This window comes from Trachurus trachurus, assembly GCF_905171665.1.
Source record: "Trachurus trachurus genome assembly, chromosome: 22".
NCBI lineage: Eukaryota > Metazoa > Chordata > Actinopteri > Carangiformes > Carangidae > Trachurus > Trachurus trachurus.
This window is the reverse complement of record NC_139907.1, coordinates 20420839-20436188: the sequence shown is the minus strand read 5'-3', so window position 1 is coordinate 20436188 and position 15350 is coordinate 20420839. Positions and strand designations below refer to the sequence as shown.

At 39.8% G+C, this 15350-nt stretch overlaps 2 protein-coding genes across 2 annotated transcripts in view; both read left to right on the top strand.

Annotated features, from left to right (window-relative positions):
* The window catches only part of syt14a (synaptotagmin XIVa), a 31385-nt gene extending 20047 nt beyond the window's left edge, over positions 1-11338 (top strand). The window contains exons 4-7 of the mRNA XM_083998309.1: positions 4112-4383; positions 5135-5584; positions 6823-7012; positions 10772-11338. Coding sequence (XP_083854435.1) covers positions 4112-4383; positions 5135-5584; positions 6823-7012; positions 10772-11085 — 1226 coding nt within the window. The 3' untranslated portion in view covers positions 11086-11338. The remainder of the gene's footprint in view (positions 1-4111; positions 4384-5134; positions 5585-6822; positions 7013-10771) is intronic.
* Positions 1-15350, top strand: part of LOC311005757 (serine dehydratase-like) — a 231964-nt gene that overhangs the window by 43056 nt on the left and 173558 nt on the right. The gene's annotated exons all lie outside the window — the stretch shown is intronic.

Genomic DNA, 15350 nt, shown 5'->3' with positions numbered 1-15350 from the left:
GCGGACAGGGGATGTTTCCATTATATAGTTGAAGGCAGTTTTTATTGACTCTGGGTAGAATTCATTTCATTAATCTCAAACAAGCTGTCGTAAAAGTTCAGAGGCGCCTGTAATATTTTTTTTCTCAGCTCCCCCTGCTGCTTTGTTTGTCTGAGTATGAAGAGCTTCATCCTCAGGACATATGTATTATACATGTGGAGGATTGTGCAGAGGCTGCAGAATCAGAGAGGATGGGTGCCCCCGTGGCTCCGCTCTCAAAATAGGAAGCCTCCTAAAATAGGATGCAGCAAAGAAATGATCAGAGGTTTGTCTGGACCAGCTTCTTCTCTCTGAGGTTAGCACACTGTCATGACCGGCGGATGAGAAAAGTTCAGAGACACATCATGTCACCCAGAGCTATTACGCAGTGAACTGTCAGTGGCACTTGAAAGTAACCTGAATGTGTCACATAAACTTTATGGATTCGGTCAGATTTTTGCCTCAAATTGAAACTAAGCGGGTGGAATTTGGGCCAGATTGGTTGAAGATAACTACCATGCTGCCCCAAAACCTGAAAATTGGTTAGAATTTTATAACTTCCAGTCCCCTTGTATGGCTGAAAGAAGCTAAATACATTTTCAAATTTTATTTTTGTTCAACAAATACCTAACGTTGCTAAATCAGGCCTAAATCAAGACCATTTATCCTTTAAATCACACCTTTGTCATATGACACTATATTTTCTGAATCAGTGATTTAATCTGGATACAACATGTTAACGAGTTGGCTGATGTTTGAAACATGTTTCCTAGAATGGTTACTGATATTGAATTAAATTTCAAAATACTGAAAAGCTAAAATTAAAAAGTATTTTTTTAGAGCCATGCGGTTGGCACTGTTTGATTAGCCAAACAAGCTCTCAGAGGAAACAGTAGTGGGCCGCTTCTTATAACATTTACAATGTGACAAGGTCCTCACTACACTGCAGCACAATGGTCAGAGACAGATTTAGTGTCACTAGTTTAGGTTCAACACATCACTCACTCAACACGTGTTCCCCATTTTCCTTTTTCACATGCAAATGATGGTGTTGGTGAGCTCAAGCTAATAGTGCAAACAATGTCTTCATCTGCTGCAGTACAGTAATACAATGCCAATCATTTCCCATTGTGATGGCAAAACACAATGGGAAAGACATTTTCAGAAAACTTAAGAATAATGTTAAACAACCTAATCTAATCTTCTGTCACGTAAAATCATGCTAAGACATATAAAAGTGTAAAGTGACATATAAAAAAGACATATAAAAGTGTAAAGTGTAGAAATAAGCTTAATAAATAAAGCTTTCATACAGTAGAATGGCATGGGCTAACTGTTTTTCTGTGCATTAAATAGCCAAAGACCTACTCTGAAATAGTGTAGGAATTTATTATTTCAACCTATGCTATTCAGATTAAGAGGGAACAGTACATATTGATGAACACTGTCGTGTAAATATGTGGGATTGTAGCCAAGTGGCTAATTTCCATCCCCAGTCCCATTGGCAGGTTGATGTTAGACATAAAAACAATGGAGATAAAAGCACAAGAGGCAGGACTACGACAATAGAACAATGCATCATGATACATCTGAAATGGGTATATTTCTGAGGTGTGGTTGGAGCAATGCATGCTATATCCACGTGCTAGCAGTCTTTATGCTAAGATAGGCTAATTACCTATCTATATTAACAAATATGACAATAACATAAACTTTCTCATTTCCCAGAAAATTATTTCCATTCTTTTCCAGACTCATTCTTTCAAGAGTTTAAGGCTGATTAAAAAGGAGGCCATAGAGCTGAGACTGATTTTTAAAGACATGGACATTTAAAACCCTTCGCAAAATAATACAAAAAAAATGTATGTGGAGGTTCTCAGTAAAATGTGTGTACTCAGTTGATTTCACCTCTTACATCTTACATTACAAGAGGTCACCTGTGTTTTCCCTCCTTACAACCGTGGGCACAACAATAAAATATCCCCTCTCTCATTTGTCTCTTCCGATATTTATACCTGAGTTTCACTGTCAAGATTCACAAAGCTCAACTGTTTCCCCATTTGCAGAGGTACAAGAGGGCAAAACAAGGCAACTGCCAGTGCAGAGGGGATGAAACTCTGTGAAGGGAGGGCGGGTTAGACGAGAGGGGGGAATAGTAACCATCCCAATTAGCGGGCTGGAGAAAAGAGTAGTGCTCTTACACAGCAACTTCCATCAAATCAACCGCCCCCGGCTCAGCAGGAAAAAAGCTGCTCAAAATGGATTTGCTCCTTTTATCAAGCCCTCCATGACACTTAGTTAAGACTCCTTTGCCTCTATCCTGCCACTGATATGTGCCACTTTGAGGTGGTGTCTCGCTGACATTATTAAGAGCGAAAGTTTCAAGAACTTGGGAGAAAGCTTGAACAATGAGTCGCGGTGGATTACGTCACCATAGCGTTGGCTTTTTCTAAAAGTTAGGAGACAGCATAAGAAGAGGGTTTTTTTCCCCAAGTTATTTTCTTCTTTATCTTTTGTTTTCTTTCCCTTTTTTTTGCATAAGACTAAGTATAAAGCACTCTCTCCCAGTGTCCCTACGGGAGTATTAGCATCGGCTGCTCAATTTTTGTGAATCCAAATTGGACAAGGGAGGCAGATTTGCGAATGCAGCTGGCAACACTATTCAACGTTCTGTTTAGGTGCCACGGCGACGCTCAGTATAGCCTTTTTCTTTGCCTCGCGGGCAACTGAATCGTTTAGAAAGGTTAGAGGCATGAGATCTGTGGCAGATTAAGAAGTATTCAGTTCAGATCTTTATGTGATGTTGTATGTAGGTTGTCTCACAGAGCCAATTATGCTCATGAGGAGGGGCAGAGGATGTTCTGTTTGTCAGTGAAAATAAAATCTGTGGTAAAAATGATTCTGTGCAACTCAACGCCTAAGAATTACATGAACATTACAATGCATGTTATACCTGAAAATAACCTAATATACTGACACATTCATTCTGACTTAGAGCATCTGTAAATAGACATACAGTAAAACATCACATGAGACCCAGCAGAATTAAACATGCATTATTGACTGTAAGCCTTCAGCGATGAGTGTTCAGCCTTTGCACTGTTGTAATCTACTGTTAATTCTGTATAATAATTACAACATCCCCGTACTTTCATCTTGCACTGTTACTGAACATAAATTAGAATACTTGAGAGTGAAACCCAATCTCTTTCAAAATAAAATCAATGCACACTCAGTATACAGTGTAGTTTGGAAGGTGGGGAAAGTGGCTTTTCAATAAATACACAGATATATATATATATATATATATATATATATATATATATATATATATATATATATATATATATATATATATATATATATATATATATATATATATATTTTTTTTTTTTTTTTTCACAGTTGATACTTTAAAATCAAAGCTAAAAATATATAGTTTCCATTGGTTATACTTAAAATTTAATGGAATTTTATAGATCTAAAATGTTTCATTTTTTCAGCTTTTGCTGTCTATGACAACAAAAGCTTTGCACTCATAGATCATATGTTTTAATGTGCACAGATCAGGGGTTTTGTAAAAATCCTACTCCTCAAGAAGATCATTTGCTGAAACCTAAATCTTGACAAGTTGGAATAAAAGCATTGTGTATTTGTATTACATCACCACCTTTGAATTTCCCTTCTTTCTTGTAAGGTTTCAATTAAACATTTCACTCTGGTAGTCGCAGACAGCCGTTACCACAGTTTAAATATTAACCTTCACAAAATACACAGTATGTAACGTTATGTAGCAATTCATCTACTGTATGGTGAGATACTTGGCAAAGTGAGTAAATACCAGGGAATTGCCAAAGTCAGTAGGATTTTCTGGAGACCGTGCGCACCAAATTTCAAGGATTGCTCTCAATCATCTGACCAACTGATCAGTGCTGTCATTGTCAGACCTGCTTTGGCTACTGTACAAAGAGCAAGAACCACAGTTGGCTTTCCTCAGGTGGTTGAAATAAGAACTCACATACCACGATATATAATTGTATGTACGGTATATTGTTGTAGTCCTTTAAGTCTCATTTGATTTCCTCCGAACCAGTCAACTGCATCCAGCGGATGAGACGAACGCCACCACTGGATGAGCTTCAGCCACCGCCCTATCAGGACGAGAATGGCTCTCCACGAATGTCCTGCACGCTGTCCGACCTGGGAGATGCCAAGTGTGATTTATCCCACACCAGCGGCAGTCCTCACCTGTCCTTCAGTAAATGTCCTAGTGAGGGCAGTGACGGCCCCGAGACTGAGAGTTACCTCAACAAGGGCTATGAGGAGGATGTACCCAGTGACAGCACCGCCGTCCTCAGCCCAGAGGTAAATACTAGTGACTTTATATCCATACATAACTCAAATATTCCTTGGTGTGACATAAACATTTAAAGGGATAGTTCAACATTTTGGCAAATTGGCCCATTGCCATAATCCCTATAGTCATAGCAGTAGGTTCGTTACCTTTAATTGTTGGTGCAAGCTATTTTTAGAACGGCGGAGCAGAGCCGCGAGCTGTTCAGAGCTACGCTACGGAGGCTAATGGGATTTCTTGGTTTCCCTCATCAAACTCATCAAATACACAATCCAACAACTCCAAAACGCTCTGATGGACAAGTTGTGACCTGCACATTCACCACGCTATGAGATAATAACAGAACGTTACCAGACAGAGTTGTTTTTAGAGGTAAATTCATGCAAAACCGCTGATGCGCATTGCCTTCAGGGGCAGTTTTTCATCAAGCAATCTCTGTATTTACCTCTAAAACAACTCTGTCTGGTAACGTTCTGTTATTATCTCATAGCGTGGTGAATGTGCAGGTCACAACTTGTCCACCAGAGCGTTTTAGAGTTGTTGGATTGTGTATTTGATGAGTTTGATGAGGGAAACCAAGAAATCCCATTAGCCTCCATAGAGTAGCTCTGAGCAGCTCACGGCTCTGCTCCGCTGTTCTAAAATAGGTTACACTGACAATTAAAGGTAATGAACCTACTGCTATGACTATAGGGATTATGGTAATGGTCCAATTTGCCAAAATGTTGAACTATCCCTTTAACGTATCACCGATTTCTTTAGGATATGTCAGCCCGTGGATCAGCAGCACAGCTCCCTAAAGGTTATGAGCCTGATCCCATCGCAAAATACGGCACCCTGGATGTGGTGTTTGACTACGACTCGGAGGAGCAGCAGCTGGCGCTGACCATCATGGCGGTGACGGACCTTCCCTCCCACAAACGCACCGGCAACATCTCCTGGCAGGTCCACCTGGTGCTGCTGCCGACCAAGAAGCAAAGGGCCAAGACGGGAATCCAGAGAGGCCCGTGCCCCATCTTCACCGAGACCTTTCGCTTCAGCCACGTCGAGTCGGAGATGATCAGCAACTACGCCCTCCGATTCCGCCTTTACAGCATGCGGCGGATGAAGAAGGAGAAGGTGCTCGGGGAAAAGGTGTTCTACCTCACCAAGCTCAACCTTCAGGGCAAAATGTCTGTGCCGGTCATATTAGACCCATGCTGTGTTCTCCCGGTGAGTATAGGATAAAAGCAGGTGTTGGCTTTTAAGCACTTGCCCATTATCTCACTAATTGCTCCTCGATGTTGATTGATCTCTCATATAACATTTTGAGGTTATATTCCACAGCTTATTAAAACATTCAGATCATGTTTGGTGAACCAGATACTTTTTGTTTTGCTTGTTGGTTTAATGTGTCTGAGGAAAAGATAATGTTGTGGTTGCCTCCATTTCACACCAGGGAGTGAAACAACAATCTATTTATTGTTTCCCTATTGCTACAATAGTATTTAATTTTACAGCAATATACATACATTTCAAAGATTACAGAAAGGAAAAGCAGCCTACAACAGCAGCTTGTTAAAACCACAAGGGTCCATTATTTTACAAAGAATTTGTCTTCTATTAGTTTACTACCCTTTTATTGTTTCTCACAACTGTATTTTTTCAGCACGTTGGTCTTTAATCATGCAGAAAGCCAGACTTCCAATTACACAATTTCCCCCCCCATCCTTCTCTGTTTCAGCTGACAATTCACTATATCTCTCCCTTGATTATTCAATCCCAGTTTAGGGAATATAACAAGGTGTGACAGGTCTGCTAAGGTATGGATGACTCCACGTTGAAGCAGAAAGCTTATCTAGTCTTTCAAAAACACAAACAAAATTATGAGACACTGAAAAAAGAGTGTTTTTATGTGCTTCAATGTCAGCTATATATATTAGCATGTGGATGTAACCATCTTATTACCTCTAGTCGTCACATAGCTCACTGAATTATTACATATTGCAGGTTATTATGACCCATAGTCACATTTTGTTGGTAGGTGAGATCTAGTGGCTGTAGTTATTACAGGAGGAAAAAGTGGATAACATAGTACACAAATTGGTTGGACTCAGCATTTATAATTGCTTGTTACTGTGCAACTAAAACTGTACAGAGATAAAAACTGACATATGAGTTTTTGGCTTGAAATGAGTGTTTGATAGAAGCAGCCATTGTTTCAAAAATGACTAAAAAATGATGAATGGAAATCTTCCAACACTGCTGTAGACTGACAGCTGTGGCAAGATTAACTAAGGGAGGGTGAGGCTTAGTGAGTGATCAATTGCCAGACATTACTAAGGAGTGTTATGAGAAAAAACATTAATTTCACATGATGAATTCATGATACTGCACCAGAGTTATACTCTCTATGATTTGTGTTAACCATACCAGTGAATAATTTTCTAAATGTCTGTGAACACCTGCAGGGCGGTGAATCCCAGGTCAGCCTCTCAGATATGACATGCAGTGAAAGCGCCTCATCATTCCAGTCAGTAAGTCAGACGTCCACCCCAGAGATCCTTGTGGGCCTGGTGTACAATGCCACAACAGGACGTCTCTCCGTTGAGATCATCAAAGGCATCCATTTCAAAAACCTAGCTGCCAACAAGCCACCCAGTAAGTACCCTGAAACATCTTATTTGAGCAGTTGTGGAAAGATAGTCTCAGACACTAGAGTGGAAAAGGACAAGTTGAGTCTGTGCAGAGAGACTTGAGTTTAGGCAGCCACAGTACAACGCAGATCTTGAATCATATTATGTAAAATGCTGTTATACCGATATACGATGTGTTCCTTTGTGTTCAAATACACTTGGGCTTTGACTATGCACAGCTTATAACTTCTCCAAATAAGAGAGAGTTCAATCTATCCCAGCTGTTCTACCTGTTTGGTTTTCCTCTGACTTGTTCCCTGGTCTCCCTCCTCTCCTGATCAGCCTCCTCAGTTAGTTCCCAGGGATCCGAGCAGCAAGTTCAAACAAAAAGTGCCTCTTGTTGAACTTTGTGCGATGTTGTTGGCCTTCTGACCCTGTTTCTCTTTCCTTGCATCTTCTGTTATGTCTGCACCTGAAATTCTCTCCACCTACTGCCTTTTTGACATCTTGGTCACTTGTTTTTTCTTACTGCTGTCCAACCCTTGTTGTCAGATGGGCTGTTCTGTTGTCTAAAACACTTGATAGGTGGACAGGTTTATATTATCAGAGGTGAGTCTCTGTCCCTACCAAAAAGTGAGGTATACTCTCCATGTTTGAATCCTGGACATTTTCGTACTGTCTTCATGGGTGCAGATAATTGCTGCTCAGCATTCTCTGCAATGTAAATTTAATGGAAAACAGTTTACTTTTTGCAAATTTAATACATATTTTTGTGATGAAAGTGTGATTTTAATACCACCCTTTCTTTTCTAAACCTTGATTATTTAACTTAAAGGGATAGTTCAACATTTTGGCAAATTGGCCCATTGCCATAATCCCTATAGTCATAGCAGTAGGTTCGTTGCGAGCTATTATTAGAATGGCGCAGCCGAGCCGTGAGCTGCTCAGAGCTACGCTACGGAGGCTAATGGGACTTTTTGGTTTCCCTCATCAAACTCATCAAATACACAATCCAACGACTCCAAAACGCCTCCGTAGCGTAGCTCTGAGCAGCTTGCGGCTCGGCTCCACCGTTCTAAAAATAGCTTACACCGACAACTAAAGGTAACGAATCTACTTAAGACTATAGGGAGTATGCCAATGGGCCAATTTGCCAAAATGTTGAACTATCCCTTTAAAGTATCTTCATGAGACACAGTTGTTTGTTTCACTTGCAGAGAATTAGCTGTCTTTATGCTAAATGAGAAGCGAGAGCCAGTGGTCAGCTACCTTAGCTTAGTATAAAACCTAGCTCTATGCTAAGGGTGACAAAGTGCCAGGATATTACTGCAGCTGGCTAAAAAGTAGTAGTACGCTGCATAACCTCCATAAAACTGGTGATTTGACTCCAATTTTCTATATAAATAACACAAACACTAAAAAACCAAGTTAATTGTTGTTAGTAGCTCTAGAGGTGCTAACGCCTCGTGCTTCATATTTGACAAGAACCTGTCAAATCTACAGTAAAATCAAAATTGCACATTTAGGACATCACATAAATTATAACATTTTTACATATTTAACTGTTACTATTTCATGCTTACTCTTTAAACCGGCAACACTCACCCATGAAGATTATTGCTTGCTGTAACCTTTGTTCCCTACTGTTTTGAATGTGTGTCTCTTGTTATGCATGCAGCCCTCCTCCGCTGTCTCATGTCTAACTTGTGTTTGTGCCTGTGATGCCTGGAAGTCTTGCATTCAGAAATAACACTTTTCATGCTAACTCAATCCAGTTTGCTTGGTGGCTGATGGCCAGCTAGAAGGAAATGTTGTGCTGGCTTAATTAATACAGTACACTTTGGCATGCCTTGGGTGTAATTTTTTTTTACATTTTTTTTTTTTTTTTTTTACATTTTTAAGCTCTGCATACAGCACATGAAACAAAAACAGGACTTTTGGGATGGAGTGGCATAAATGTTCATCTGAAAGACACACTAGTGCTGTTCTCCCATCAATTGCTATGTTTCTTGTATTTATGAATGTCTGTAACTAATGACTTGTCGCAGCCAGATTTTGACATTGTTTGTGCTTTCCTGAATAGCATATCCACATACTGTATAGTCTTCAAATTACGTGTAGGAAATAGTCACATCTGGTAAAAATCTTTGTGCAAAATCCTCATGGAGGCCTTGATTGACTTTGTGCATTTCACAAAGTGGAAGGAGTGTGGTGAAAGATGCGGAGCAATTTCAAAGCTCCTTTTCTGTCATTTCAAAACAGTACCGAGCCGACGAGTCAAGTTAATCATCAGTCGCAGCCCCTCTCATTCAGCAACAATACCAAAGAGCCATGCATCACCGCTACTGACCACTTAAGACATCCACAGCTCCACACAGCCCATTCAGCAGCAGTCAAAAAAGAAATCAAGGCTATTTTTTTCACTGTGCTTTTATGTCAAAGAGAGCAACTGAATGTGTGATTCAGGGCGGTGAGCTAGGCGTTGGAAGGCAGCTGGCACTCGACAGCATGAAAGCCTGTGCAATTCATTCCTTATACTCCCTCTTAGACAGGAACATAATACACAGCATTATTACTGAGTATGGTTGTAGACGAGGGGCGAAACACTCTCAAAGACCCATTGTGATTGCCAGTCTTGCCTCATTTACTTTCAGCTGGATTTGTGGCTTCAGTTTATGTCATGATTTCTGCATGGAAATGAGGAGTGAATAAGGAAACCATGAATGCTGAATCACTTGATAATAGCAACAGTGATAATGTTTCTCTTTTTATTTTATTTTTTCATTTTTGGGGTTAAATGAATGATAGTTATTGGAAATTATCTTTTTTTGGAAATGTGCACTGATTTACAATAGGAAAGAAGAGAACCAGCAGTTTAACAAAAACTGGGAAATGCCACAGAGATCCAAATTTATCAGTAACAGAACTGCTCTATGTTACATTTTTAACTCCTACTCCTACTAAACATATCCAAAGATGATGCTCTCTACATCATAAGGATATAAAGCTAATCTTCCTTTAGTGCCCATAATCAGGGCATTTTGAATTGCACACCAGTCAGGTATACCTCTGTATATCTTTCTGAACATTTGTTTGCAGCAGGCATGCATCTCCTCAAAAATATGTGACTCATGTTTTGGACAGTGCATGTTCTGGGACGCTGCCCGCGGCTTTTCAAAGTCAGTGCACATGTCATGCCATGACACTGACATTATGTTAAAGTCAGAGAAAATAATAGCAGCTCCTGGGGGCTTTCCTGATGAGGAAAATTAATTTTAGTTCCATCATTTGTTCCAGAAACGACTCCTCATCCTTTAAGCACAAGCAGATGTATTACTAACTTTTCCCAAGTCAATTTTTATCTTGAACATTATCCCCAATTTCAGGTTAGACGTACAGTAGTTGCATAGCAACAAGACTGAAGTAACGCTCCTTGAACCCTTTGAGTTCTTGCTCTCTTATCAGGAGCAGTCACAGCTGCGCTTTGTGTTTGATCAGGAGAAAACCACATACGATATGGTCAGGATCTTCTACACGAGATGCAGTGGCAATAACAAGAACAAATGCTTTTTGGGTGAATATGTGTCACACTCTGCTGCAGAGGAAACACAGCTGCAACAGGATGTCATGCTTTTATTCAAAGAGAATGAACTGGAGAGACATAAGGATTTTGCACAAATGAGCCATAAATGTTTTAGCATTGTAAACTGTGCATTTTTTAAAAATATAAGAGGTTGTCATAATTTTCTTTTCTAACTGTCTGCTCCACCGGTCTCCTGTCTAGATACATATGTTAAGCTGACCTTACTGAACTCCATGGGCCACGAGATGTCCAAGTGTAAGACATCCATCTGTCGAGGTCAGCCCAACCCGACCTACAAAGAGACGTTTGTCTTCCAGGTAGCCCTTTTCCAGCTATCGGATGTCACGCTCATCCTCTCCGTCTACAACAAGCGCAGCATGAAGCGTAAGGAGATGATTGGCTGGATTTCACTCGGCCTCAACAGCTCTGGAGAGGACGAGCTCAACCACTGGACTCAGATGAAAGAGTCCAAAGGACAGCAGGTTTGCCGCTGGCACAGTTTGCTGGAGTCTTAACAGCAACAGAAGTGTAAGTCGAGAGAGTGCATAGGGGTAACTGCACAGAGCAGCCGTTGTCCCGGATGAGCGAGAAATGGATAAGTTCAGCTGGGATAGAGGAATGTGACACAACCATGTGTCAGCACTCGGAGTTGTTCAGCGTAAGCATTTCTATGGCGCTGTATATAAAGTCACATTGACAGCCATTGATGGGTAGTGTGGCTGGTAATGTGATGTCATTTATTTCAAGGATTGCCTTGTAATGTCCCTTAGGCTTCTGCAGATGGCACTCTTTTTTTGTCTGTTTAGCTGGAGCCTGTTCCAAGAAGCAGGCTCTGGATAACGTTAATGAGAAAATCATTGTTTCATAATTTTGTATGCCCACCCACACCTGTAGCTCAAACAACTATAGTCTGGGATTAGCATTTATATTCTCTGGATTGAGTTTTTTTTCTGTGATTGTAGAACAGGTTATGTGATGAATTTAAAGGTTGACCAAAGAAAAACTCCCATTAGAATAATTTTTATGTCTAAAATCCTCTCTTTGCTCTACCTGAAAAGCAGGAAATGTTTTTAATGACTCACTCTGCACTCAGAGCAGGTCATATACATTTATCCAATCAAATGTGATCAGAGGGAACTAGCTAGTAGCTACTCCTGCACTTGAATATTCGCTGGCTCGTGGCTAACAGAGAAATATGATCGTGGGCGTTGTATGTTTGATTTTGAAACTGCGAAGACAAAGAATGTGGTTGAAGTCTCTTTATTCTCTCAACCATCACCCTCCTCTTCCTGGTCTAACAACGCAGGAACAGAGGGTGTTTGCGGTGGATAAAAGTGAATCGTCTGCGTAGCTTCGTATTTCTCGTCAGCTCCGTCCAAGCCACACTCTCTTTAGAGAAATCCAGTCACGTTTAAAGGATCAGATTTAAATTAACCCTCTTTCACTGTTACTTACTGTTAAATATTTGATATATTACAGAGCTACTTTGAAAGCATGTTTAAGCACTGTAATTGGAACAGGAGAAGTCAGAGAGTTTCCAGCTAGCTGGCTAACTGTAGCAGCTATCTTGTTACTGAAGTCAGGGGGGGCAGCACCAGAGCCAGAAAACAATTACCCATGGCATCACTTGAATGTTTCTACTCAGCTTTTGAGTTTAAATTTCAACAGATGTTAGTTGTTTAAGCCAAAGGTGTGGCGTCATGGTGGTAACTTTGGTCATCATGTATTAATCAAAATCCAATCATTATTTTGGGACAAAAATCATGAAACACACCATTTCCTCCACCTCAGAAAGACATAAGAGAACCAGGTTTATGTATTGAATATGGATACAATTAAGGTTAAATCACCGTGATGTAAATGTTGCTGATTATTATTTTTGCCAAAGCTTGATTTGCCATCTGTTGCATTCAAACATGTGCAGGACTCTGGGGGACAGAGGGGGATTGTAGTTTTTTTTTTAAGGACAAGTTGACGATGGTCTGTGAGAGGAGTGTTGGGGAATAGATTTGAGGAGTTGAGTTGAAATTACTCCACTTTCATGAATCCCTCAGTCGACACTGCCAAGGTAAAACATCTCAGCACAGCCTGAGCTTCACCTTAAGTCAACAAAACCACAACTAAATAATTTTAGACATTTTTTCGTCAAGCGAGTAACATTTATGACAAATAATCTGACATCACTGACAGCGACACTGTCACGGCTGATGTTGAGATGAAGTGCGGCAGTGATTCCTGAGAAGAAATGAGAATTTCACATTGTCAGATATTTTTGGAAGCACTGACAGATCCAGACACGTTACATATAGAAAAATGTAGTAGTTACTGTGGTGGTTTTATGATCTTGAGTTTCCATCCACCATTCAAAAGTTATATTGAATGTCAAAGAATTTTTCAAAGAAACTTCAGACACCTTCTTATGGGTATATCTTGAATATAAATAACTTGGTAATACATCACAGCAGCGGAGCAACCAGGTACCTGTTACTCTCTTTTACCTGCTCTGGTGCTATGTCCCTGCTGTGGTCACACACCAACACACACACACGCACACACACACACACACACACACACACACGCACACACACACACTCTGAATCCCTTGCCTTATCCTTAAATTTCTTTAAGTGGACCCAGTTCAAAAACAGACACAGAAACCCTTAGAGGACATAGACCTGTGTCGGTAACTACAGAAAGCACACACACACACACACACACACACACACACACACACACACACACACACACACACACACACACACACACACACACACACAGTACAGCACCACTCAACCTCACTGAAGGGAATTCAGTCTTAGAGAACTGTTTTCAAAGGAGCCTCGGTGTGTATCAACAAACTCGCGGTAGGTCTACAGGAGTATGGGATGTATTTTTAGCCTCGGCCACTTTCTCACTTCGCTTAACTTACAGACAACAGAAAATACATACATATACTCTTTACTGTGCCTGTGGTTGTGGTGAAAGCTAGCTTTGTGCATTGTTTACCAAGTGGAAGTGTGCGTGCGTGCGTGTGTGTTGAATGGAGAGGTACAGTAAAGGGGGCGTGGGGGGGCTGTGATATAGGTAGTCGTTGCATTTTCTTGTTGGGTGTGACACTTTTTGACTTTAATTATATTTAGAACAAAACTCACTTCTTGATTGTCTGCCATATACTTTCTATACGGTAAATGTTTTCTTATCTATTTTTGTAACAATACTGGGGAAGAAATTGTGTCAAGACAGTTATTAGTGAATCAAATATTAAGCCACTCTGTGAGCAATACTATTGTGGACACTCTTTATTTTAGTTTACACTTTAGAGGATGAAGTAAAATAATCACATCTTACAGCTCTGGTCCTCTTTACATCTCCATTTCTGAATCCAGAAAGCGGATGCGATGGAGACCAGCAGCCAATCTGTCAAGACTTTTCAGCTTTGATGCTTTCTAACAGCGTGAAACAAAAAACAAAACAAAAAAAGAAAAGCACAGCCTTTACAGCACAACAGTGAAACACACCATGTGAAAGACTGGCAGTGAGATCAGTCGTACACAAAGATACACTATAGTATTTGCATGCAGAGTAACCAGCTAAGCCTGTAAAGCCACTGTTACATCATCTCGTCATGTTTGGTCTTACTTCCCAACCTCTCAAATTTTATTTGACTGTAGTAATTTGATAAACCTACAAAAAAATAAATAGACACCTTATTATGAGTGCGGTTGCGCGTTAATTCATTTTTGAATGTTTAGACCAAGTCTTGCTACCAAATGTGGAGGCAGAGAAAAGGTTAAAAAAAAAAAGATTAAAGCATTTAAGCATCTATTCTTATATTTGCATTTATTTAGATAACACTGAATATATAATCTTGAACTTTATGTATTTTCACTTTGGATTAAGGTTTTGTCATAAGATGACTTCAAGTGCAATATCAAAAACGGTGAACAAGTGGCTCGAAATTGTGTCTAAAACTTCATGTAAAAAAGGAATTGATTGAATTGGACTGAAGAAATCCAGACACCAAAATGTGTTAAATTTAGTGACACCTCCTCTTTGTTTTGGTAATCTTTCACAAGATGTGCTTCACTTAAAAGGTTTTTAAAAAAACATATTTATGCTTTGCAGTAGTTTATTGCATTCATGTTCTTGACACATTTTGAAGACTATTCTGGTTTTTAATGCTGGTTTTGATTGTTTTTATTTACATTTTTTTGGGTTGTTTTTGGAAACTACCTATGCCGCAGATGGCATCGGTGCCTTACTGTTTTCACTCAGCTCCCTTGTGTCAATGTATTTGTAAATGTACTTTTCTTCTGTACTTCAGGCTGAGTTTGAGTTGTAAAATGTCTTATAAATTGATTTATGATAGAGACAGTTTATATGTGATGATATTGTTGTTTAAAAAAGAGCAACAAAGAAAAGATGCATCTGTTGGAGCATTTTTTTTAACAACTGCATCTCATCATATCTTTGTGTGTGTGTGTTAACATGACTGACATTTGCCCTACAGCAAACACACTGGTGCTTATGAACAAACATTTAATTTGTACTGTGTATGGAGGTGCAGGGGGGTTGCTTATAACACAGTGTGGAGTCTTTTCATACATTATGGGTTTGGGCTTAGAAAACCCACAACATAAATGAATTTAGATGCACAGCTAAGCTTTAATATAGTTATTAAAGCTTAGTTACTAAGTCTACAGTGTCACATTTCACTCACCCAGTGTTGCCACAAAACAGCCAACAGGTGGAGCAAGTATTGCATTTTCTTTACTTATGT